The sequence below is a fragment of the Vidua macroura genome, chromosome 13 (assembly GCF_024509145.1).
Source record: "Vidua macroura isolate BioBank_ID:100142 chromosome 13, ASM2450914v1, whole genome shotgun sequence".
In the NCBI taxonomy this organism is placed as follows: Eukaryota; Metazoa; Chordata; class Aves; order Passeriformes; family Viduidae; genus Vidua; species Vidua macroura.
This window is the reverse complement of record NC_071583.1, coordinates 2,562,884-2,590,178: the sequence shown is the minus strand read 5'-3', so window position 1 is coordinate 2,590,178 and position 27,295 is coordinate 2,562,884. Positions and strand designations below refer to the sequence as shown.

The 27,295-nt window shown below is 40.8% G+C and overlaps 1 protein-coding gene across 1 annotated transcript in view; it reads left to right on the top strand.

The window, feature by feature from the left end:
• Positions 1–27,295, top strand: part of LOC128814001 (contactin-6-like) — a 125,554-nt gene that overhangs the window by 19,172 nt on the left and 79,087 nt on the right. The window contains exons 2-3 of the mRNA XM_053989503.1: positions 3,885–4,022; positions 24,984–25,110. Of these exons, the coding sequence (XP_053845478.1) occupies positions 3,968–4,022; positions 24,984–25,110 (182 nt within the window). The 5' untranslated portion in view covers positions 3,885–3,967. The remainder of the gene's footprint in view (positions 1–3,884; positions 4,023–24,983; positions 25,111–27,295) is intronic.

Genomic DNA, 27,295 nt, shown 5'->3' with positions numbered 1-27,295 from the left:
TAGCCTATTCCCTTCTAAATTGCAAGGAAAATATCTGTACAACTGCAACCTCCAGCCACACCACAAGACAGCCTTTCCCTCCGTGTGCTAAGTGAAAAGTCAACACTCAAATCCCACTTTTAGACTGAATTTTTCAATATCCCAGAAGTCCAGGAGGGAATGTTTGATGACAGCAATAGTTTTGTGTACTTTGTTTCCACTATTACCCAGAGTGTCTGCAAGGAGAAGCAGGAGCTGCACAACTCATCCACACAGAGCCATTGCTGACCTGGGTATTTTATCCACCTTTTTCTATTTTTTCACCTGTATATCCCTGTGTGTCCCACACATTTGGATGTCCCAGGAGCAGACATCTCTCCTTTCCCCACGGATCAGAAGTGAAAATGACAGGTATAAATTATCTGAGGTCTGAGTTCTTTCCTATGGACTTGTTTTCTCTAATGGGAAAACAACAAAAAATGATGTTGCCTCCTTCTGTAACAAACATATTTGTATAAATTACATCCTGCTGACAAATGGACACATAATCAGGATTTTTAGGGGGAAATGTAATGTTTCCCCCATGACCATATTTAACATATTTTGTTCTCCATCCATCTCTCTGCTCAAATCATGGCATAACAATTAGAATAAGTGATAGCAGCACATCCAGAAAACAAAGGGTATGATGGCAGAATTTATCTTGTTACATTTCTTGATCTAACACCAGTCTGGGATTTCTGGTCTGAACCAGATTTTTTCTTATGCTATAAATATTTCAGTTTTTTCATTTATTCTTGATTTAGTTTGACAGTAAATAATCCCATGGAAGCAGCTGTTGGAAAGATGTTGTAAAAAATATTAAGTGCCTGCTCGCCAGCTCAGTCCTTGTGTTTGTCAGAGGGAAGGGAATAAAACAGTTGGGTAACTTCAAGGAAATGTGTGTGTATGTGTGTGTGTGTGTGTATTTAAAATAATGCCCCATAATTTGCACTCCTAGGAGCAGAAGAATTACAGTTTTGGGGATTGATCAATACCTTGTATGAATACAAAGAGTTTGGGTTGTTTATTCTGGATATTGGCAGCTGCAGGTTCTTGTTTCAGGGTTCCAAAAGACTCATCCAGAACCCAACAAGAGGAGAATAGAAAGCAGGGAGGGTTTCAAAAGGATATTTCCTTGCAAAAAAAAAAAAAAAAAAAAAAAAAAAAAAAGGATCTGTCCTCTTGGAAAAGGCAGGGTCTGGGCAGTTATTTGGCTTTTATTGGTTATTTTTTGTTTGGAATATCAGGAAGCATGTGAGTAAGTCTGGATGGTCTAAGTCCATTCACAATTTTCTTTGGCAACTCCTGCGCCTTTAGAGGGGATTTCTGCACTAAATAACTCACACACCCAAATGTGGAAGGACCAGAAACTGAATATATTTGATAGATCTTGAGGAAAAGAAGTTGGGTGGGACCAACACTGGGACGTGTTCCCTGTCCAAGAAAACAACCACAGAGAAATACCCAGCACAGGAGGGGAATCCAAATAGAAATGCCAAGGAAAACACGTGGGAATGTGCAGAATTGGTGGCAATAACTTCAGCAAAAGGGGATAAATTGCAGACAAACGCTGGTTGTTATCTGCTAACAGCCAACTTGGCACCCACCAGGATGATTTGTCAGCCAATGGGCAATTTGAGCCTCCTCACCCTGTGCTGCTGCTGCACACACCGGCCCTGGGTGCCTGGGGAATCTTCTCCCTCCTCCAGGGAAAAAAAAAACCAATCTAAAACTGGGACAGGTAAAGTCACAAAATTAATACAGGAGGGATTAGATTACATTTAAGTGATTAATTAAAATCCTAACTTACATTTTTTGATCTGAAGGGATACATTCTGTTCAGGAAGGACAAGGGAAAACAAATTTAAAGCAGCTTTTTTTTTTGTCTCAGATATCACAGATATGTACATGAGCTTCAAGACAAATATTGACAAGCAGGAGAAAGGGTGTGAAATAAATATGATGTGATTCAATAAGGAAAAGCACCAGGTTTTCCACTGAAGCAGAAATAATCAATGCCTACCTTCAGTATCGCCAGGTGGTTTAAAGGAGGGGCTGGAGTGGAACCTGAACTGAAGGCAAGTGCTCTAAAAAAGCACCCAAAAGTATTAAAAAAGAAAGGAAATATTGACTGAGGGTGTTCAGGGGCAGTTGCTGCTGCTTGGAGCAGGGTTGATATATAAAGGTTCAACGCAGCTCATCCTTCTCTGTTTCTACTCCGACAGAATTATAATTTAATACTTTTTAATCCTTTTCCTTTCAAACACTTATAAATTTTGCAAATGTTCTTCAATAGATCACAGCTGTGTGCGAAGTAGGACATCATGAAAGGCTAAAAGAAACTCTGGGGTTTTTCCATCCTTTTTTTCCAAAATTTAGAAGCTTGTCAAGTTTTGATCATTCCTTGGGATTCTAAGTGTCTCCCTTGAGACCTCCTGCATTTCTTAGGTGAAGCTTATAGAAAATATTAACAAAATGAAGTCCCTTAGAGAAGTGGGATGGCTTCCAGAAGATTTGGCTTTCTTAATTTTCTAAAAAAATATCTCTGTCACTCCTATCAGCAATAAGTTCCAGGGCAACCCTGGATGAGATCTTTTCACACTGCTGTGAAAAATGAGACAAGTGAGAAGAGAATATGGATCCATAAGTGTGCCTCATAATTGTAATTTCTCAGTGGAAAATTTTCAGTACTTAAAAGGTTTGGAATGATTTTACAATTTTGTAAACTCATTTTATTAAGTGATTTCTGGTTTCAGCTGCTTTATGAGCTGATGCCCAACAATAAATCACTCGTTTGCCCTTTGGGAGTATAGGCCAAAGAGATACTTTTTCCTGGCTTAATTCATCGTCTGTTGACTGAAATGTCAAAGGAAATTAGAGGAAATTGTTTTGTAAATCCTTACAGAATGGTTCAGTTCTGAAGGATCAAACTTCACACACAAAATGTGTTTTTTTTTTCCTTTTTACCTGGGGTGTGTGTGACATTGTGATCCCTTCTCCTCTCCTGGGAGATCAGTTGTTTTGTATCAGGATACAACACATTCACCAAAGGATCCTGGCTGGGATCAGAACCAAACCACGATGGAATCTTGGAATCCCAGACTGGTTTGGGTTGGGAGGGACCCTAAATCCCACCCAGTGCCACCCCTGCCATGGCAGGGACACCTCCCACTGTCCCAGGCTGCTCCAAGTGTCCAACCTGGCCTTGGGCACTGCCAGGGATCCAGGGGCAGCCACAGCTGCTCTGGGAATTCCATCCCAGCCAGGAATTCCTTCCCAATCTCCCATCCAGCCCTGCCCTCTGGCAGTGAAGCCATTCCCTGTGTCCTGTCCCTCCAGGCCTTGTCCCCAGTCCCTCTGCAGCTCTCCTGGAGCCCCTGGCAGGGCTCTGAGCTCTCCCTGGAGCTTCTCCTCTCCAGGTGAGCTCCCCCAGCTCTCCCAGCCTGGCTCCATGGAGAGGGGCTCCCTGTGGTAGAACAAGAAATATCTTAATATTTGATGAACATTTAGGAGTTGGGAAAAGCTCATTTTTCCAAACACTTTCATTTTCTTCCATCCCAACACTGACTGGCAGAGGGACCACAGGCAGATTTTTCTTTCCTACTTGGAGAAACTCCCTCCCATCCAAGAGAACTCTGTGCCTCATGGAGTGGATGGGAGGAACCCCAACATTATCTATGATTTTCATTCCAACTTTGTCTCATTTTGGAATTATTTTTGTGCCAGGATGAGCCTATCCTATTGCATTTGTGGTGTCTGAGTCTCCAAACGGTGCAGCAGAACGTGATTTTACCTGGGGAAATTTGGGGTCCTTATTTGGAGTCTGTACTTTAATTGCCCAATATCTCTTCCTGTTTTTGCAGAATATCCAGGTAGTCACAGGAAGACACACTTTACTTTCTTCCACTGATTGGATGGGAGGAATTTTTGACCTTGGAAAGTGGAGATGGTGTTGCTATGGAAACTAATAAGTCTGCTGCCATTCATGAGCTGCAGCACAGGTAAAATGTTCCACTATTAGTGTTTGTGATTGATAAATCTCTGTCAGTGTCATAGTTCCTGGAGAAAGGAGAAGCAATTACCAAAATTAACAGCCCTTTTTTGTAGGAACAAGTGACTAAGGAGCTTTTCATTAGGACATGCTTTAATTTTAAACAACTCCAGGTGCTGCCTTTGAACCAGAAAAACACTTTTCAAGATCATAAGAAAGCTGGAATCCGGGTAACAGCTTTAAAAAATAGTCTAAGCTGTAACAGTGAGAAAGAAAAGCAATTGTTACTTGGGTGACAACATCATGAAAACGTTTCTTGGCCACAATATCAGGAAATGAAGCTGGATTGAAAACCAGACCAGTTTGGGAGCACTGAATTAATGGTTTTGGTTCCACATTTCATATCACACCCTTCAAGTGCTTCCATGCGAGTGAAGTGTCTTTAAATCACAGTTAACTGAAAGGCAAATTAAAGTGTTTATTTATGAAGTCCAACAATGGGTGAGAATCATAAGGACTATCAATATAAATGCACAAAGAGGAGAGAAAATCTGGCTTAAAGCCCAAAGCAAGTGCAAACATTCCTTCTTTGCCTCCTGCTGGAGTGGTGATGGACCCTCATCCGCCCACCCTGGGCATCCTGACCCTCCTCAGGCTGGGATCAGAGGACAAAAAGTGCTTGGAGGGAGCAGGAATGCCTCACCTCCTTTCTCCTTCCTGAATATCCCCTGTGTTTATTGAAAATATCAACAGTTTGTAACATATTGTGAGGTAAAATGTTCTTTGCTGCCTGGCTGGGCATTGCTCACAGTGAGGTTTGGCATTCTGAGTTCATTCCTGATCCGAACCTTTCTTCTAATTAAAAGCATATAACTTGACAATCCTGCTTCACAGAGCCATAAAAATGGGATTAACTCATGTGGCTCATTACAGCCTCATCTCCAAACAGGCACCGAGTGGGAACTGAACTCTTTGTGGTTCTAATGAATTTGGGGATGGACTGACCCTTCACACTTGGCTGTGATAGAAACCATGACAACTGACTTTGTCTCCAATTAATGTATTGAACTCTAAATAGCCAGGATATTACTCATGTACTTACAAGGAAATTGTATTAAAGTAACCTCAAATGATACTTAAATTAATTATGTAGTGCATGAGTCAGCAGCTGTTTGAAGTGAAGAAACAGAGCAGAGGGCAGACTTCAGTACCATTTTAAAATACAATTTAAATGAACCTCGATGCTGTTTTATCTAAATGTGAAATGTAAACCTCAGGATAAAAAAAAAAGCAAATCTCAGGATCAGACTGTCTGTTAAATCAATATCAAGTTGCTATTTCAGTAACAAACAACCAGCACATTAAGGACTAAGAATCTTGGAGTATATAAAATATTGTGATATATAAAATATTTCAAGTGAGCAGTCGCTCAATTAAGCCCAGCTTTGCTGAACTCATCTCAACAACCATGTGTTTAGGACCTAAATCTTCCCTTTAATTCCTCATTGCCCCACTCAGCCCTCTTGGGTACCTCTCACAGATCCTTCCCTCCTTTACTACTCTGAGTAAAGCACTTGTACCAGTCTTTCAGAGCACAGGATTCCCCTGTAATTCCTTGATTTCTCAAGGAAATTGATGGTGGCCCTGGAATCTGAATTGCTAGAGGAGCAGGGCAGCTGCATGAGGGACAAGATATTCTTACACCCATTATTTGTATCTCCAAAAAGAACCTTTTCCTTCCTTTTTTTTTTTTTTTTTATTTTTCCCCCAAGCTTTCATTTTTGAAACCTTTTGTCATCTTCATCATTCTTGCCAGAGGATCATCTTTAACAAGCCCAGTGCTGGGCTTTAAACCTGAGTTAAAAGGTACTGGGAGCTCACTTTTAGATGAACATGTTCAGCTTTTAAAGACTTAAAAATAGCTAAAAATGCAAATTTTCCATATTCCCAGGCACCAAGAGTAGCTCACAACGGCACTTTTGTCCTGCTCCTGCTCTCAATTAAAGGAACAGCAAAAGCTCCCACTGACTTCACTGGGATAAATTAATTTATTCCTGGGTATAAATTAACTCCATTGATTTCAGCAGAGCTGCGCTGATTTTCACTCCATGACATTCTGAAATATGCCTGATGGTAACAGTCAAACTGCACTTATGGCAAAACTTCTCTGATTTATCACATGGAAGGTTCACATCAATTTAGGAATAATAGAAATGAGTGGGAAGGGGAGGAACCAGCCCTGATGCTGAGCAGAGCAGTTTTGTGGGCTGGGGATGGAAAGGTAATTCAGGGTGTTGGATGGCATTGGTCACTCATTTCCTCCTTGTCTCTACCTCAATTCTACCTGACATGTCGAATGAAAATGATTTTGACCTATAAATTAATTTTAAATCTCAGGATTAAATGTGCTGTGCAGAAGAACTGGATATTATTACCCCCAAAAAATGGCAATTCAATTACTCAAAAAATCAAAGTGCCCTCTATATTCTCTTTATAGGCAAAAAATCGTGTAAAGAATAATGTTCCCTCCAACTCTTATTTTCCAGCAAAGCTTTTTGATGTGTCTCCACGAGGGTCTTTAGGGTTTTCTTGCAGTGCCTTAGGGGACAAAATAAAATAAGGTAATGCATGCACAGTGACACAGCGAGGGAACAGATTAGATTTTTTTTTTTTTTTTTCATAACCCATTGCTATTTAAATGAGATAATCTGATCTAAGCAGAGCACCAGAGGCAAGAAGGGTGATGAAGATAAACTCAGAGATCATTACTTTAAATTCTGTGTACTTGCTATAGGGATGTACAACAACCATCTCCTGACATCATTGAGATTTAAACTTTACTTGATATGAATATGTTAGGAAAGAGCCTTCCCTTTCTGGATTAAAGATGTAGGCAGGATTTTGGGAAGTTGAAATGAACAGACCTGTCCAAAGTGCTCAATAAAATAAAATAATTGTCTCTTCACAACAAAACTCTCTCAGGTTTTACTCCTATGGCTGCTCCTGGATTGTGCTGCTTCCTCTGGAGTTGTTGTGCAAGTTGCCCAGAATATCTTAATGAGACAGGATTTTATTTTCATTTTAAATATCATATTTCTGCCCTAAGCATCCATCAGATGCACCTCAGGCTGTTCTGTGGGTGTAGGTGCCAGGTCAGGTTCTCCAACAGGTTGGAGGAAATTTCCTCACCTCTCTCTCTCTGGTCCCTCCATTCTCTCCTGGGTCAATAAGGAATTACCTTCTGATCATTTCAAGGGTCTGTCTTCCTCCTGGACAGCTGATCCCAATTTTCTGTGTCCTTCCTGTTCCTAAAGGGAAATGGCTCCTCTTTGACCTGATTCCTGGTGGCTTCTTCTCTTCTAATAAATCCATGCATGGAGAGGTGGCCTTTGTCACTGTCCTTTGTTCTGCTGATGGTCTTGGCCCCAGGTGGGAGCAAAGAGGATTTCCAGGATTAAAGACAAGGAAAAAGCAGAATGGCAGTGAATTCTATCAGGCTGTGGACAACAGAAATATCCCAAGCCAGTCTGACCTGAATTTGGAAATGAGGCATCAACTGTATTTTTACACGGCCCTTTGGCTCCTTGCCTCCAAACCAGTCCAAGATGCAACCCCGACCTCCCGGGCTGGGTTTTTGGCCCATCATTTTGAAACTGTTAAATTAGAGAGAGACATTTCCCGATGCAAAGTGTCCTGATCCTCCTCTGGGTCACAGCAGGATGAATATTGAATGCAGCACATCCCACACTCTGCCTGCAGCGTCTCGCAGATTTATTGTTGGCATAACAGCACCTTTAGGGATGGAACAGCACACCATATATTTTAGGACAAGTGACATCTTTGCTATTTCTAACAGCAAAAATGTGGAGATGAACTAGTCCAGCCTGGAAATGTTCAGGCTTCCCTGAACAACCAGAAGCATTTGGAGATGTGCTGATGAGTCGGACAATGATAATAATTGGGTGTCCCTTAGACAGCGTGGAGGTTTTCATGGTTTGGGGAAATAAAAAGCTGCATTTCTGTAAAGGACTTGCAAGGCTGTGGCAGGACATGGCTGATACTCCCAGGAGAGGCAGCAGTGATGTTTGAAGAAATTTGTTTCCATGCTGTGGGGTGCCAGGAGGTTCAGCTCATTCCCCAACATCAATGAACAACAAGCACCCCTGGTGGAGCAGAGCCAGAAAAAAGGGAACCTCGTGCCCTGAAGATTCTCCATTACATTTAGGGAATGTGGGGGGGTCTGAAGCTTTCCACCAGACAGACATAAACCCACCTCAGAGCTTTGTCCTGGCTGGACACCAGTGCCACTCACATTCCCCAAGGACTCCACCCCAAACCTGGAGACCGGGAATTATGTCCAGCATTCCCTACCACGGGCTAGACTCACCCAACATTAGAATCTCCCTCACTGTCCTCCATCTCCCAGCAAAACCCCTCTGTGGAATTCCCCTGAGTGCGTGGATGTGGTGGAGAAGAGGTGAGAGCTCAGGTGCTGCTTTGAGGATGCACTTTGAGATTGGAGCCTGCATTGATTTCACTGTCAGGGAAATGTTATTTATGGTTCCTGGAGTGAGGTGGAGATGCTGCAGTTCATGGGTGTGAATTCACCAGAGTTTTGTGTTTTCTATATGGTTCTAGAGTCTAAATTCTTTAGTCTGAAAGGCCTTGTCTATTTTTATGCTGGTTTAAATAATTATTGCTTCCCAATCTTTTCAATTAGTTGCTTTACATTATTTTTTTCCCTTTTATTTAAATTTTGCATGATTTCTTCCTGTTTCATATCAAACTATTTTATCTCCCAGCACAAAACGCTCATTAACTTTTTAAAATAACATCCTGGTACTTTAGAAGCCATGATTTTTTTTTTTTTTTTCACTTTTTTTTGTTGCAACAGCTTCAAAGACAATTCAATTTTGCTTTATTATCACTGCCAAGAAGTTGAAATTAGCAGGTGATTAAGCATGGCAAATATTTTGAGCATTTTCTATTGTCAACAATGGCAAATTTCAGTATAAAGACATTAAACTTAAGAAGGCACAAGAATATATTACTGAAACACTTTATTGAAGCACAAAATTTTCAAGGAAAATCGCTGGTTTTAAGTACTGCTTAAACAAAGAGTAGGTTTAGATCAGATTTTAGAGATAAATTGTTCCCTAAACAGGGTTGAGGCCCTGGCACAGGTTGCCCAGAGAAGCTGAATTTTGAGATTCCCCATTTTAGAGTTACCAACATGGATTTTTTGGAAGTTGAGAGCCAAATTCGCTCCCTTTTTATCTCCAGTACACCAATACTTCAGTTAAAGAACTGATACTTGAAAGCTTAGATTTTATTATAGCCACAAAATCATGGAATCACTGAAGGGTTTGGGTTAGAAAGGACCTCAAGGATCATCTACATCTTATATGAAATAGGGAGAAACCCAGCTGAAGTCTAATTTTCCACTAGCAGAAATGAGAAATTTTTTTTTATAGAAATCGGACCTTGGAAATGCAAATAAAAACAAAAGAAAAAAAAAAAAGAAAGGAAAAAAAAAACCCAAAAAAACCCAACCAAACAAAAAAAAAACCTAAAAAAAAAAAAAAAAAAATCAAAAACCCCAAACCAACCAAACAAAAATACCCTAAATAATTAACTCTACTTTATTTCGACATGAAAACCTGGGCCAACACCCTGACACGGATGAAATCTTGCCCACAAACTTTTAAGTGCTGTGACTGATATTTGAGACTTCCACGTAATCAGAGGCTGATCATCCTTCCCATTGTTTGCAGAAGCTGGAAAATAAAACGTCTGGGATTATTGATTTGCTACTTCTTTTTCATTTAGCGCCTATTGATCGCTGTTTATTTGTGTGGTTTTTTTGTTGAGCAGGAATTAACATTGAAAACTTCTTGGAATTCACTGCATTCGCACCTACTTGACATTCCTAGGGAAATCTTGCTGCCACAATTCCACTCCAGCTGGGTATTTCAAAAATCGGTGTTTTCTCCTCTGCCCTCTTGGCAGCAAAAAAAAAAAAAAAAAAAAAAAAGCACTTTTTTTTTAATGTATTGTTAAAAAAAAAAAAAAAAGCAAACTTTAAAAATGTATTTTAAAAAGCACTTTAAAAAAATGTCTTATTATTATGGTTGGCACTTGCCTGGGACAGAAAATGTGGTTGTCACAGAGTTTGAGCTCCCAGAGTCATTTCCAACCCCTCAGGATGATTTAGGCTGTGGTTATGGTGCCTACATTACAAAAATAAACCTCTTGGGCTTGGGAGGTGTTTTTTCATCCCTGTCTGCAGGAAGAAATCTTGTGATTGCCACAAAAAATTGCTTGTGGAGTGTGGCAGGCCTGGGACAGTCGGAGGGAAATAGGGATGGATTATTCCAGCTGGATGGGTGGAAATGTCTGGGGGAGCTCTGAGCTGCTGGCTGAAGCTGCCACAGCTGGGCCGTGTGGAAAGCACTCCTTCCATTGCTCTTGTGATATTCAGATCCCAACGTTTTCCCTGTTGTAGCTCCCAAAACAGTGAAAACCACACATTTCCCAGGAGGCTGGATTTTAGTCCTGAGCCAGCCAGTGATAATGTGAATGGATTATTTTTATTTACCTTGCGCTTGTTTTTCACCCTCCAGAACACCCCTTTTCTCCATTACTCCATTCATATTTAGGATTAAACTCTTTAAAAAGAGTTAAAAATTAAAAGCAGTGTTTCATTGCCATGGAATTGCACAGTTCCAGGCACTGGAGGAGCAGCCCCACATGCACCATGTGAGGATTTATCTCAGCAATTGCTGTGGTTGCTGGCACAGTTATCACCATTAACATCCAAAGGCAGATAAAGCTCCATAACTTGCAGGAGGTGAGAGGGGAGCAAGAGGGCAAATTTTGAGTGTGGAGGCAGAGTTCAGGCACAGAGGGGACCTGCAGCCCCCATTTCCCTGGGTCTCTGCTTCCCCTTGTGTGCCAAGTCCACCCAGAGCTGCCAGTCCTTGTCCTATGGGTCAGACACTGCCTAAATTCCCTCCTGGTTTGCAGCAAAAGGAAAATTTATAAACTTTATTTTGATATATTTGATTTTTAGACCCTTGCAGAATTTTAGCAGTAGCACTTTTCCCCCTTCTGGTTATAGCATAACCAGTATTTTGTCCTGTGCTCAATATTAATATCTGCTTTATTTTCTATTCTAATTACAATCTCATTATGAGAGAGGCCCTGTGTTTTCCTGTGACAGCTATTGTATCTCATTGTTAGTGGATCTCGGTTATTCCATGCTTATTGTTATTAATAATTTGTAGCAATTGGATTGGAATTAGAATATTACTTTGCTAAATCACTTTTGCTGCTAATTAAGGCACTGTGTGTGACATTGTTTCACTCCAAACATCATCGTCCCGCTTTTCAGCCTGCTCTAATTACCTGTAACTCACTCAATTCCACTCAGAAGTCAGGTCTTTTAATCAAACTCCTTCGAGCTTTGCCATGGTGGGAGCTGCTCTTGGTGGGAATGAAAAGTTCTCGTGGACAAAGATATTTGTAATGACAAATGCACCTTTCACTGCAGCCCTGGAGCTCCTTAGAAACAGAATAATTGTCCTCAATGCTTCCAAACACAATAGAAGGAAGGAGGGTTCTGAGGGAAAGGTGAAAGATGACTGAAAAATTCCAACTCTTCAAGGTATCAGCAAGGAAATCGCTGTGGCTTTAAATTGTCTTCTCTGCACAAAACAGCTGTGAGATCAGATCTGTCACACTGTTTGCTGGGGCAATCTTTCCTCTGAAGCAGCAGCATCACTTCGTTATTTGCCGGGGAACTTTGCTCACTTTGGCTGCCAAAACAAACAGAAGACACACAAAGGTCATGCTTGAGTCATGAGTGAAAACTCACATTAATGGCCAGGGGGCTTCCTGGTGTGTGCCTGGCATTAGCAGGACTCTCTCTCAGTGACAGAACCTCTGACATCTCCTGAATATTGCAGCAGTTTGAGGAAAAGCAGGAAGAAAGGGTTTATTTCTGTGCAATTCTTTCTGCAGCCATTTTAGGGGAGTGTAAAAAAAGGTGCAAGGAAGGTGCAGATATTTGTGCTGGAGCTGTTCTGCAAACAAACCTGTGCACACAGGCAGCAGCCTCACCTTTCTTTTGTCATGGGATCACAGAGAGATGGAATGGTTTGGTTGGTAAGGACCAAAAAGCCCCTCCAGAGTCACTCCCTGCCATGGCAGGGACACCTTCCACTGTCCCAGGCTGCTCCCAGCCCCATCCAGCCTGGGGCCTGGGGCACTGCCAGGGATCCAGGGGCAGCCAGAGCTGCTCTGGGCACCTGTGCCAGGGCCTGCCCACCAGCAGCATCCCTGCACCCCAGGGAGGAAAGCTCTGAGGCAAGCAGGGATTCAGGCACCAGCCCAGCATCATTCCAAAGCCAATGGAAGGTTATTTCCATGGGAGGTTATTTCTGTGTGCTGATCTCCAGTCTGGGTAGGTTTTTTTGCCACAGAATTTCTTTAAAAGCAGATGCAAAGCTCGTTATCATTTGGGAGAACTGTCTGGGGAGAGAGCAGCCTGTTAGAAAATGAGAGCTCGGGACTGGCTTCTCCTCTGTGGCACTGCTGGGTGCCCTTGGCCAGGCTGGGTTTGTTTGGTTTCCCTGCCCAGCAGGTGCCCAGGCTGCCCCCCCTCCCTCCCAAGCCTTGGGAGAGTCTCCATCTCAGTGCCCTGAGCTCACCCTGGAAAATTTAGAGTGCTTTAGAGTAAAATCTATCCAAACTTTGGCTCACGTGCTCAGAAGGCCTTTCCCCCCAGCCCCAATGTGATTTATGGAATGCAATTTCTTCATCCTCTAACATTGTCTCACTTTATACACTTATGCCAAATCGGTTTTGATGATTTATTACTTTTCCTACAGCTTAAAAAAAAATGGGTATCAATACAATGTCAACAAAACTGTAGGGGTTAATCTCCACTAATTTATTGAGCATTAATCAGATTCATATTTCAGTCATATTAGGCTATAGCTACAAAAATCACGGATGGTATAATGCAGCTTAAATCAGAATATAACGTGATACCTCCAACTTCTGTTTCTATTTAGATTTATTCTGATTTACACTGAATATGGCAGGAATAAAAGACTTTTCTCTGTGTCTTCCTTGTACATTTGTAAGTTTGCAAAACACAAATAGTTTGCTCTAGGCCAGACAAAATGTAACAATTTATGCAATAGATATTGAATTCATATTTGCCTGACAAGTGACCTTATCAGCTATAACTTGTCATTTCCTAATTAGTCTACATTTATTTTATTCACTCAATTAACCCCCAGCCTCTCCAGGAGATAAGTTGGCGATACACAAAATTATGTGTGGTGTTGCAATTAAAATGGTGCTGCACATGTACTCCACAAATTTGCCTTAAAGAAAGGTAAACCTCATTAATATCCCACCAGTCTGACTGCAAATTAAAGTGGTTTTATTGCCAGTGTTGGTACTGACTTTCAGTGCTCACTGGCAGGGAACAACAATGTCTTTTCTTCAGAGAATCTAAAAATAATCACATAAAACTAAGCGTGCACAGTGAGATTTAGAGAGCAGAAATATCTACGTATTATTAAACCTCTCCTTCCCAGAAAAATGCCCAAGTTTTCTATGAAAAAAAAATATTTACAGATTAAGAGTGACCTGAAAGGTGAGCACTGAGAATTTGTATGGAAAAGAACAAAATCCTATGAACAGAATCTAGCTTGATTCATATTTTGTGCCTTGAAATAACTTGGGTTAAGAGTTTTGGATAAAAACCTGTGATTCAACAGAAATTCATGCAAACTTTAAGGAAACCAAACCTGAATCAAGATTTCTCTCCCAGTTGGATATGTGTAAAATGCTTGTGCATATACACAACTAATTTATAGGAGAAATCGAGACAAGAGAATTGTTGTCAGCCCAAAGGTGGATGTCCACTCAAGTCAAAATAATCAAACAAACATTTATTGTATTGCACTGGCATTTTACCCAGATGTCTGCATAGTTTTCAAGATATTAGGGATGTGAAAACGCAGGCACACAGAAAATGAATGTGGTGAAATAGGACGTGTTGTAAATTCAGTCGGGTGCAATTATTGAGGAGAGGGAACATGGAGCACCCTCCTCTCTTTGCTTTGAAACTCTGCAGTCTAAATCTCCTGAAATTAGAGCTGAATCCATCATTGATTATGTCACTGCCCAGAAATATGGCCTTGAGCAGGTCTGTCATAACTCTGCTGGTGATGCTGCACCGCGGGCACGGCGACCATCAGTCAGGAGGATACAATTTCCCAAGCACCACAAGTCAAGCAAATGTGCTCCCAGCAGCCTTGTGGGACAGGTTCTGCTGGAGATGGATGGCACCAGGCTGTGATGGATGGCAGGGACAGGGCAGCTCCTCACACACCTCTGCGGTGTGATCGGGGTTTGATCCTTAGGGAAGGACTTCCACTCTGAATCCCACAGAAATCAGGGGAAAAGGGAAGTGCTGGCTGCCCATCCCAAGGCCAGGCTGGGCTTGGAGCAGCCTGGGATAGTGGAAGGTGTCCCTGCCCATGGCAGGGGTGGAACAGGATGGGATTTAAGGTCCTTCCAACCCAAACCATTGTGGACTTCAATGATTCTGTGATCCAGCCCGAATTCAACACTTGCCCTTTTTGTCTTCACATCCTGAAATTCTCCAACACCTCTATATCTCTTGTTTTATTTTGTTTTATAATCTCACCCATATATTATTTTCACTTTTTGGATTTCATCTTTGCATTTCATTTCATTTTGTCTTTGCATTTATTACGTTTCACTGCTCACATTACCCCCACAATTTTAACACTCTGTCCCAGCTCAAGCGATGACAAGCTGCCCCTACATTGAGTGTCCTCCTTTCTTTGGCGTCAAAACACTTTCCATTTTTTTTTCTCCCCAGTCTGCTGCAGTTTGAATTACACCACTGGCAGAGATGAGATGACTAATCCAATTTCCCTCTATGCAAAGAATCCTCTTGCATTTCTCTCTGCACTTTTACTTTTTCCCTGAATAGCCGTCATTTAATGCCCCGTTATCTTGGATGGCACTCATTTAGTGGTTTATTAAGCAGTAATTCAGCAGCCTGTTATCAGTTCCTACTAGAGCTGGGGAAAATATGCCAGCCAAGTATGCGAGATTTCCGCAGAATTACAGCAGTTTTGTGATTTTTGGATTAGAGAAAAATTACCCCAAAGTAATAGATATGAAATGTTTTCCCTGCATTTCATTATTGGCCCGGTGCTAAAGCTCCCATCAGGCTATTCCTACTGTAGATTGTCTGATTTTTATTTCTGTTTCCAGCCCAAGCAGCAAAATTCTACAAAATCACAGAGAACTCAATGGACTGAGAAGTCCTAAATCTGGACTCAGTTTTTCTCCTGCACTTGTGTTCTTTATGAATGTTTCCAGGTGGGAAAAGGACATAAATTAATTTTTTAGAGTTTCTTAAAGACCTGTGAGTTGAAGTGAAATAATGGGCAAGGGTAGAACCCAAAGTGTAGAGGGATCAATGTAAATCCCAGCTGGAAAAAAACGGGTTTCAGAAATAATAAACGGGTTTGTGAAAAATAGAGTAGGTGAAGGCTTGATTGGAAATTACAACTTGTAAAAGTTGATGAAAATAGTATTTTTTAAAATAATAAATCATTCCTGTTTCCTATCCTGTTTGGATTTTAACAAATAAAGAAAATAGAGAAAAAAGGGAGGAGGGGAGAGGGTGATGGAGCAGCTGAACTGGCACTGGCCAGAGTTAGGGAATTTTTCATATCTGCTCATGAAAAGCATTTCAGGTTCTGGTTTCCCTCTGGAAACTTGCACAGGAGGCACAGGAGGACAAATGGTGCAAACCCTTCCCGTGGCCTGGCATTCCATGTTTTCCAGGCTCCTCTCCAGGGTGAGAGCCCTGGGAAGGGACACCTCAAACCCCAGTTTTGGGCTGCTGCTGTTTCTGTGCAGCTTCAAAATGGTGTCAAATACAGACATCAGGAGGGGACAGGCAGTGTCTAAACAGGATAATTTCCAGTTTTCCCTGGATTTTCAGCCTGCTGACAGGGCCAGAAGCATTTCCACCTCACGTGTCCCTGGCTCACAGCCCTTCCTGCTGACCCTTCCCTTCCCAGCTCTGCTCCAAGGCAGAATTTCAGTGCAGCCCTATCAGCCTGCATTTCCCCCCTCCTTTCAGCTGGGTTTTGTTTTGTTGTTTATGCTGTCATTTCTTTCTTTTCTTTTCTTTTTTTTTTTTTTTTTTTTTCAGAGAACACATCAGATAAAGGTCATTTTTCCTTGAATGGAAAAGCACGGTGATTTAGACAGTGAGACATTCCCAGCTTGCTCTACGCCAAAAATGTTGATATTAGCTCCTCTAAAATAGAGAGTAGAGACAAAAATTGCCTGAGCAACTCAATGGCTGGCAGTCATTTCCCCAAAAGAGAGCATTTGCAAAGTTATGCTTGTGACTTCTGCTAATTCCAGGGTGCCATTACTGGAATGATTTTAATTTCATTTGCGTTCGCTCAGGAAAAAAAAGAAAAAAAAAAAGATCATCATGAAGGTATTAAACAGCTACAAAAGATGATGGCTTCAAATAGTGTCTTTTGGCCAATCCATAATCATTTGCTTTGGCAATTTTATTGGGGAACATTAAGGCTGATCACTAACTCTGTGTTTCTAATTATTTCTGAAATATTGTGCTGTTTTCTGTGCTGAAATGCAGAATGAGCAGAGCAGTGGGCTGGTTGGGATTGCAATGTTCTAACTGGGTTTTAATCAATGAGTGATAATGAGAGCTTGTGTTTTGACTTTCCCTTCTTAATTGCCAGTAATAAAGCAGATCCTCATTGATGATATTTAGCAGAGTTCAGTTTCATTCATCTCTGTTTATTCTATTTATTTTGAAAGTGCCTGGGAGCTTTCAGCGTGCTAGACACAATAACAGAATATTCAATGCTAATTATATTTTCCTTGCCTGATATTTTCCACAACAGAGGATGATGCTGCCTTTTCCTGGGGAGTGATTGCACCTCCCTGTTTTCAGCCGGTTTCTGGAATGCAGGAGGAGTCAAAGGAGAAAACCATGTCCAGTGAAATCCCAACCACATTTTGCTATTTAAATCTCTATTTTCCTTCTGCTACTCATGATAGTTGAGATGTTTTTTTGGTTTTTGTTTTATTTTTTTTTTTTTTTTTTTGCCAGGATGCCAAAATAAGAATTAAACATAAATATTCTCAAGACGAGGCACATCTGCAAGTGCTGCTGGCCAGGAAAATTCATCTTACCCAAACAGCCTCAAAAAAGCCACACGAGGTCTGATCTATCTCAGGTAGATCTTCACTGGCCAACTGTCAATTTTCTAATCTGATTTTTGGTTAAGAAAGACCATTTTTTTCCTAAAAGTTTAAGTCCCAAATTTAGCTCTGATCCTTCAAATAGATGCCAGTACTGTGATGACAAATGCATGCTTATCAGTCAGTCAATACAATAAATATTTTTATAATATCCTCCCTGAATCACCTAATTTAAATCAGGCCCTGCCTTAGGTTTAAAACATTTTAAATATCCCTTGCATTCCTCTTCAATTATATGTAAGAAAATAAAGAGTTTTTAAATCTTGCCTGGATCATTGCTTGAGATGATTTATATCCCAAGATTTTCTTCCTGAGTTATCAATCATCTGAAAGCAAGAAGTAGGTGGCAGCCTGAAATTTCTATATCAGATCTTTCTGTGTCCTGAGGAATTTTTGCCGTGGCAGTAATTTGGGCTGCAAAAATAAATGGTCTCCACGTGTTTTTCTATTATCTTCATGCTCTCAATTATTTCTAAGTGTTATCCCAGGATATAAACCTTGTGATCTATATATAAAATCATCACTGATGTCATGGTTTTACAGCTAATTCCTGACTGGTTTAATTCATGCCCCTTACTAGTGAGAAAAACAAGCATTGGGAAGGAGCCATTTTGTTCCAGTAATTCAAAATAAATAAACCAAATTTAAATAACTTTTACAAGGAGCTTAAACACCCACCTGCATTATAGTGCTGTAGAATGGAGATTGTATCTGGATTTCTACAAGGTCTGAGACTCTCAGTGCTGCAGAACCAAAATAGAGCTTCACATTACAACAAGTTTCCTGTTGAGCATAAGTGGGATTTACCAAGGGTGGCCTGTGGAAACAAAGATGAATCACTGCTTGCTTTAGTAAATTCAAGCTATTTGCAAACCAGCCTTTTCCATGATTTCACTCCTGGCTGGATCTTTGAGTGCAGCAATTGTCCTTTGTCCCTCTCTGTCTCCAGAGCCCCTGGGTGGGAGTGAAGAGCTGCAAAGACTCAAGTGAGTCTGAAATTTCTCCAAACTCCTTTATTTTTTTCCCTCATTTTCTGTGTAAGCAGAACTGCAGTTTCTCATGTTCTTATGTGCTTATTCAAGTCAACATTTGACTCACATTAATAAGGCATTGACAGGGCATCTATCAATGGAATTTGGGAGTCATCCCACAGAATTCCAATGACAAAAATCATCTGAGCTTAATTACTCCCCATCCTCTAAGAGAGCAAAGCACAGTTACATTTTAAACAGAGAAAAGTTAGAGAGAAGCAAAGTGCTGGCTTTCTTTAAGTGGCAGGATATTAAATGATATAGCTGTTATCTTCTCCTGTAGCATAAATTATTGAATTAAGCCTTCAGTCAGTTTGGCAACAGTGCCAAATGAATATTACAGGAGCACAATGCAGCAAACAGAATCTGTCATTGAATCTGGGGCTCCCTCAGAACTGAAATTACAGTGAACAAAATGCTCACGCACTCGTTTGGAAAAGGTTCATTATTATTTATTCATCTTGCCCAGTAACACAAAAAACTGATGAAATTTCATTGAGAAGGGGGCACGTCAGGATTAGTATCCATCAGAAAGGCACATCCCTCCAACTTCATCAGGGATATTTGTCTCCATAATTAGATGTCTGTTCCACCAGAGTTCTCCATCTGAAGGACATGCCCAAGTTCATGACATGAAACCAATCACCCACACTAATGAAAAGGTGATTTTCACCTCTTCTTTCACTTGTCTGCATCTCCCACAATAGCACAAAGTCACTGGGAGATCTTTTCATGCAGCCAAAAAAAGTCAGGCCCAGGTAGGAATTTCAGCACTGTTGCTCACATGTTTGTTTATTTTTCAGTAAAAGATTCCATTATTAATACAGGTGACACATTGTGTATTTATAGCCCCGCTCCTGGAGCACCTTTCCACACATCCCCACAATGAATTGTTCATAAATCTGTGCTCATCTCCAGTCGAAAGCTTAAATCAGTGCAGCTCCACTGAATGCTCTCCACAACCCATCCATTAGGAGCAATTTTCCTTCTCTGCAACGTGAACTCCTGGTCTGGAATCTTTAGGGAATATTTGGGGGTTTGTATGGAACACGCTATCCTGTAAATCTGAGGTTTGATTGTTGTGCTCGGGGTGATACCAGGAGAAAATGTCATATTTTGGCATTTAGGGATCCATCCTAAATTATTTTGGAATCAGAATGTGTGTATCTGTTAGATGGATAATAAATTTGCTGCTACCCAAATATATTCCTAGAAAGTGTTGAAGCAATCCTGGTTATTACAGAACTTTTAAAAAATGTTGGGAGTATCACATTTTGACAAAATCTTTTGTCACTACATATATATTTCATTGAAAAAGGCTCATAATTCTCATGACTATGACAGTTTTTGCATAATACTTCCTTAATTATCACGTGTGATATATTACACCCTAATTTTCTATGCTAGGTTCTGACAATAACAGTTATATTAGGAATTAAATCTGTATCTTATGGCTTGATTGTTTGTTTTCACACCCAAGGAAAATGTGCAGTCAGTCCATAACCTGAGCATGTTTTTTGCTACACCGGCCTCAGCTCACCCTACCTGCCCCACCATAGAGATCCTGTTTAAATAACAGAAAAAAATATTGGAATATTTGACTCATTTCTCAAGGAAAAAATTGACAGGATGCAGAATCGACTTACTGAAAACATTTCAAATTTTTGTGCCATTTAGGGCTGGAGGAGCCCTGATTAAATAAAATTTTTATCTCCAAACTGAAATCAAGAGTGAGGTTCTCCGAGTGAGCCACAGGCAACTTCCATCCATCACACATGGGAAGAGGGGACAAAGGAAGGGGCACTTGGAGTGCCAGCTCCTGGGAAATGCCAGATTCCAGCTGTGCCTCCTTTCATCTGCTTGCCCTCGTTATTTTTCAAATCTCAGGGCAGGGGCACAATTTTCCCACTGTCTCCCAGATGAAATGGCCTCAAGTTGAGACAGGGGAGGTTTAGATTGGCTATTAGAGGAAATTTCTTTATGGAAAGGGTTCTAAAGTATTGGAACAGGCTGCCCAGGGCAGTGGTGGCATCACCACCACCAGAAGTGTTCAAAAAAAGCGTGGATGTGGCAGCTGAGGACATGGTTGAGTGGTGATGTATTGTAAATGCAGGTGAAGCCAGTGGGAGGAAATGCTGATGTCTGACTCCAGCTCAGAAGGCTGAATGATTTCTTTATTATAACGATGTTATCATACATTAATATACTATTTAAAGGAGATATTAAAACTACAAACCTATTGTTCTAACCAGATCTAACCCACACGCAACTCGTGACCCTCTCTGAGAGCCCAGCCACAGGTGGGTTGGATTGGATTGGATTGGTTTGGATTGGGTTGGATTGGATTGGATTGGGTTGGATTGGATTGGATTGGATTGGATTGGATTGGGTTGGATTGGCCACCAGGCTCAAACAATCCTCACCAGAATCCAACCAAGCAATCACCCCAGGTAAACAATTCTCCAAACACATTCACATGGGAAAACAAGGAGCAGGAATAGAAATTGTTTTCTTTTTTGTCTCTCTGTGCTCCTCTATGAAAAATCCTGAGAGAGAGAAGAATGTGCCTGCCACAGTGATGGTGCTGGATCTGTTGCTTTGGAAGTCTTTTCCAGCTGCAGTGAATCCATGATTCTGTGCAAGAGATGCCTCGCACTCTTGGCTGTCATCTTAAAGACAGTTCCATTTATAAACCCTGGGCTTGAGTGCCAAATTTCCCGTCATTACTGAGAATTGTTCTGCCTTCAGCAGTGCCAGGACTTCCCCCCGTGTGCCTCCTCACTGCCTCCCCTTCTCCCAGCATCACAGGGAGCTAAATGTCTCCCTGGTTTGGTGTCTGCTAGCAGAGACACTGTGGAATTCCACCAACACTCCCAATTTGACTCTTTCAATAGCAGCTGAGACTTGAAAGGAGCCCTGTGTCTCTGGAGCTCTGTACATCAATATCTGAAGGGAGAAAACACATGAAAGTTGAAGGCCCTTGGGGAAAATCCTGCAGGTCTTAGGTTGCTTCCTCCTGCTCAAACCTGCAAGATCTAATCTGCCTTTCTGTGTGTCGCTGCTTCACTCTCAGAGAGCTGGGGGGCACTGGGAGGGACAGAGGGAATCCTGCCTGTGCTCCTGACAAGTTGTTTTTTTTTCCACACAACATTTTCATGGCCATTTTTCTGCTTCATCTTTTCCCATCTTCTCTCCCAGTGTAAAAATCCGACTCCTTGAAGAGATGTGTGTTATTTTAGGTGGTATCAAGCAGTGTCTCATCCAGTACCCCTCGTTTTGCATCTGTCAGGCTCCTTTTGAAGTCCTTGAGCTCCCTGGTCCAGGCCTTTGAGGAGGGAAATAACAATTTCATTCTGCTTCTGACAAGATTCAATCAAAAACCCCAGTGCTCTTTGCAGGGAAACCCTCCATGGCATTTAAAAATCTGTGCACCCCATAAACTCCCTGTCTTCCATTTACAAATTACCCATACCTTCAGCTGAAAAATTAAATACATTTTGAATAAGTTGGATTTTTCATAGTTTTTCTGCTGTCTTTAGAAGGGGGAAGGGTCTAATTCACCTGTCCCATCCTTTTTGCTGGAGCTGACAGGTGTTTTACTATCACACTGATTTAAAAGACGCCTCTTAATCAGGTGTCAGCTTTGGCCCATAAAGTCATATTAATGTTTTGGATCAGATATGAAGCTCTATCTAAGGCACATTAGGAAAGATTCATTAGAAACTCACTACCCCTGGAATTTACAGCCTTCCTGGAACTTAATAGCCTGGATAAATTCCTCCTTATCTGCTTTGCTTATGTGAATTATGGTAGTTTTGCATTTAGAAGCTTCTCCTTATGATCTTCCATAAGGATTTGCTGATATGGTACATCCAGAATCATGGAATGGTTTGGGTTGGAAGGGACACTGAAACTCATTCACTTTTACCCCACAGGGACACCTTGCACTATCCCAGGCTGCTCCAAATCTTGTCCAACCTGGCCTTGGACACTTCCAGGGACGGGGCAGCCACAGTTTCTTTGTGCTTCCAGTCCACCAGAATTCCCCATTCCTGGTCCTGGAGCAGTGAATCCTCTGGAGTTTGGCTCCTCGGAGCTGATTCTCCCAGGCAAACCTAAAAACCTCTCCCTGCAAATAGATCATGATGTTTCTGGGGCAATCTCAATTTCATCAAACAGATTTTATCTGCTTTCACCAAGCAGCTTGGAGTGATTGCAAAAAATCCTAATGGGAAGGAAGATCTGTGTAGCAAAGGGATAAGAGTCAGCTAATTTACAGTACTGGCCTAGAGAGTTATCCATACTCACATTACAGCCTGGGCCTGGGCCAGCCTAAACTGCTCTTGGAATGTTCTCCTTTGCATTTCCAGCTGGGCAGAGACCTCACAAGGAGCTGAATATGAATCCAGCCAGAGTCAGAAGCAGGAAAGAAAAGGGAGCAGGATTTGGCTGGAAATTAAGTTGATTAAGTGTGAACTCCAGATTTGTTCTTTCTCCCTGTCTGGATGAGGAAGAGCATAAATATAGAAATATTTATCATGGCTGAGTAAAACCTCTTGAACTTCACTTGACAGGAATATCAGGGTGTGACATAGCCACCTTTTTTGCCCATAAAGCAGTGACTGGAAGCACTGGGACACCTTTTCTTCTTCCATAATTATGGAAAAATCAGGGTTCCTCCTCTTCCATTAGCACTGTGTAAACGCCTGGATTGGCTGAAGACAATATCATGTAATGAATGAAGGAATGATGATTCATTTTCCTGCTTTAGCTTTGAATTCAGGCTGGCATAATTATGGTTTTTATGTTGATCAAACTGATTTGGCATCATAAAGAAATACATTTTAAGTTCTTATCAAACATTCCATAACAAGAGTTTATATTTACTTTCAAGCACTATGATGAGGATTCACACACAATTGTTATGTATAGAAATGATACATTTAATCGAATATTCATATTCCAATCAATGTTTTTTAAAAAAATCTGAACTATTTAAACCTTAACAAAAGCAAACAGCCCCACGAAAATGCATTTGTCATGTGTATCTCTGGAGAAATCATGGTGATTGTGTTGAACCTGGAGGATGGAGAACAAATATATGGCCATTCTCTATAGGAAACACAAAAGGATGCATCAGGAAATTAGAAATGACCAGCCTGACCTTTTCTATAAATAAGAGATGGACTTCTAGGACACCATTGGCTCTGAGAGTGCACACCATTTCTCACAAATTTGATGTTATTCTCTGCTGCAGATCAGCCAGTGAGGAAAGGATATTAAAGAAAGAACAAAACAACAGCAAGAAGCTGCCTTTACTAAAATTCATGGGTGGTATTTTTGTGACAGGGACTGTGACATGTCCACTGGAAAGGAGCTGTTAAATATTGTGTCCTTATTCTACACATTAAGGGCATGGCAAGGGGATATAAAATTAAGTTATTCAAGAGTCTGCAAATGACAAATGAGTCTAAATTCCATTTAGGGAAAAACATGGGAAATTAATCCCGGGTTTACCAAAATATTTACATTTTTATGAGGTGAAGTAGGGGTTTTTATGTACATCAGGTAGTTCACCACTGGCCCAGGCGAGTACAGGGATTTAAAATGCAGAACGATGATCCCTGGGTCATTTTGTGGCTTCAGAAAAACTTCTCCCTGGCAGTTCTGGGAAGGTAACGAGAAGGACTGAGGAAATGAACCCAGAAGGGAAGCAAATTCCTCCCAAAGAAAAGACAAGTCAAAGGGTCAATTGTAGAAACAGTGAAAAAAGAATCCTTCAAATTTGTCAAGGGACTAAGCCCAGAAGAGTGGCAGGACAAGAAACAAAGATTATTTAAGAGAGCTGCTCTGCCTTGCCCTCGTGGTTTGCTGAACAAATCTCCCCTGCTCCCCAGAACAAGGAAGATCACCATGAAATATAGAAATAATTCTGATTTGCCTTGCAATTAATCATTTCATTTTGGATGTGAAATGAGGGTTGATTATGTAATGCTACTCCTTCTTTAAAAGGATTGAAAACGAGAAGGGAAAAAACCCCAAAACACCAATAAACAAGCAAGCAAAAACCCCATCAACAACCCTAAACCCAGGCCAGTATAAAAAAAGCATACATAAAGTAGACAGAAATAATATCTCAAGGGATGGGAAGGGTTAGAGGAGAAGGAGGTGAGTGATTCCCTGAGACTGTGCTGTGAGCAGGGAAGACCAAACCCAGAACCACAATTCCACAATTCCATCCTTTCCTGCTGCCAGTCCTGCTGCACAGCACCAGGATGAGGTGCATGGGCACGTGTAAGAGTTGGCCAGGGAGCTTCCATGGGAAACATGCAAAGCAGCTTCACTGTCACCTGCAGAATAAATCAGCAGCAGCTGAGCTCTGCGATTTTATTATCAATCAGCTTTGAAATATTTCCTCCTTAACAGTCCAGTGTCTGGAGGTGGATTCTCTGGTGGATGTAACAGCAGACCTTAACTCGCAGCTGAAAGCAAAGGACTCCAAAGGACAATTTTATGTGGAAGGACATACTAAAGACATCTAATCTGAAATTATTGTTTTTCTTTCACAGGGGAAGAAACCCTTCATGGGCCTATTTTTATCCAAGAGCCATATGATATTACTTATTCCATGGGCTCAGCAAATCCAGAGATCCTCCTGAACTGCACAGCTAAAGGATATCCACTGCCATACTACAGGTGAAGTCAACCTTGGGGAAATACTGTCTCACTGTGACTCTTTGAATTGTGTTTTAGTCACTGCACCACCAGAAATAACCCCTAAAAATGTGTTGAGTGCTCACAGCAAGAATATACAAAGTTTAGAGTAAATTTGAGGAATGAAGGAAAAATATTTTTGCTGCTTTGCTGTAGAGAAAATTAACACAGGGAAACAAAATAATTGAAAATCCTCCCCAAAGTATTTAAAAATATACAGAATTAATTCTGAATCCACAGAACTGCTGTGAAAAATGGGAGAATGGAAGCACTGAGCATCTGTACATAAAATTTCCCATACATTAATAAATGCTTGGAAAGCAGAAGAGCAACATCCTTCCCTTTTCTAATTCCAGCATTTCATGTGCATATTTATGGTGTTTGTTTAGAGAAACAGCTCCAATACTTTACAAGAGTCACTTAATAAAACCCTGGTATAGAGGATTTTTTGTTTATTTGGTAACTATGGATTCATCACTTAAAATATAACTTGTTGCCCCGAGGATCTGGAAATCCAAGTTGGATAAGAGGAAAAGCTGGGAGTCTAGGGAAAAAAAAAAAAAAAAAAGGCATTGTCTTTCTTCAGAGAATAATGGGGAAAGTAATGGTTGAGGTGAAGGAAAATTATATATAAAAAATAAATCATTCATGCGAGGCATGAAAGAAAATTGTGTCCTATGAAATGCTTAGAGAATATTTATTGAAGAGATTTTAACTGCTCCCACCACAGCCTTCCCTGGAAAGTGCCACCACTGGTTATCAGCTTGGCTTTTGGACTTCATGGCTTGATTTGTCCCTAGACATTGTGTTAGGAAAGGAACCCTTAATTTCTTTAATTTCCTTTATGAAAGGAACCCTTCATTTCCTTTTCCCAGTGCAACTTCTCCTCCTATGAGTACAAACCCCCACGTATTTCCCAGCCCATTCGTTCTCCCCGTTCTCAACATGAACATCAAGTGGTTCAGACCATGAATTTCAAATCTTTCCAGATCATCCACCCTTCTGTTTCATACTTAAGCAACTTCCTAGAAAATTCCTGGACTCTTGTGTCCCCCCATGGATTCCTCACACCCACAAAGAGCAGACAGCAGCTTCCACCAGGCAGGAGAGCTGGGAAGTCTCCCCCATCTCATATTTGATATCCATATTTTACCTTTAATTTTTTCTACCCACCCATTCATTAAATTCCCTGGGGTTTTTTTATCACCATTCCCATTTTTTTTTCTTTTTTTTTTTTTTGCAAAACCTCAGTGGCTCCAGGGACATGAGATCAACATCTGGGGATGGATCCTGGAGCCCTGAGGTCAATTAAAAGTTATCAGACAATCACTGCTGCAATTACACCACGATTTGGAGGGAACAGGGAGCTTTTCACTTTTCTTTGATTTCACCACAGCTAATGCTGCCTTTGTCAGATAAGGATTGAGCCCATATATTTAAAGTTCCAACAATTTTAGATAAATCAAGCCCAGTATGAAATTTTAATCATCTCCTTTGCTGAGTGATGGCAAAGAACAGCAAGGACTGCTGGAAGTTTCTCTTTGATTCAGAAATACAGAACCACTCCAACAGGAAGAAAGTTAGATACCAGTTAATTTGCTGTTTAGCAGATTTTACATCAAAAAGTATGCTGTTAAATGCCTTTTCTTGGAATAAAAAATGCTTAGCTTTTCCTAAAAGTTTTATTTTACTAGGTACTCTTTTATTCTTATAGACTTGTTGTATATAGTGATAAATTTTTGCAACTCCTCCTCAAAATATTGTGTGTCTGAGAAGCACAGCGCAAGAATTGTGTAGAAATGTAGGTGGAAGAGCTGAGTAATAAAAATGAGACACAGTTTTCCCTTTGGAAGTAACAGAGAACACAGATCACACTGCAAACAAAAATATGGATGGGAGCATCTCTGAAACCATTAAGAAATCTATATAAATGTTCTGATAAACATAGTTTTATCTCCATGTTTTTTTTATAACGTCAGAATTGCCTCTATTATCATGTACATTATTCCAGGTGTTTCCTGGTGTGATGTTGGTAATAAATAAACACAAATTTTAAATTAGATTTATAATTTTTTGCACTTAAGCTTTTTTGGTTATAGTCACCAGAGGGTTTATCACCAACTAACTCAATGAATTTTATATATATTTTTTTTTTTTACTTCCAGCC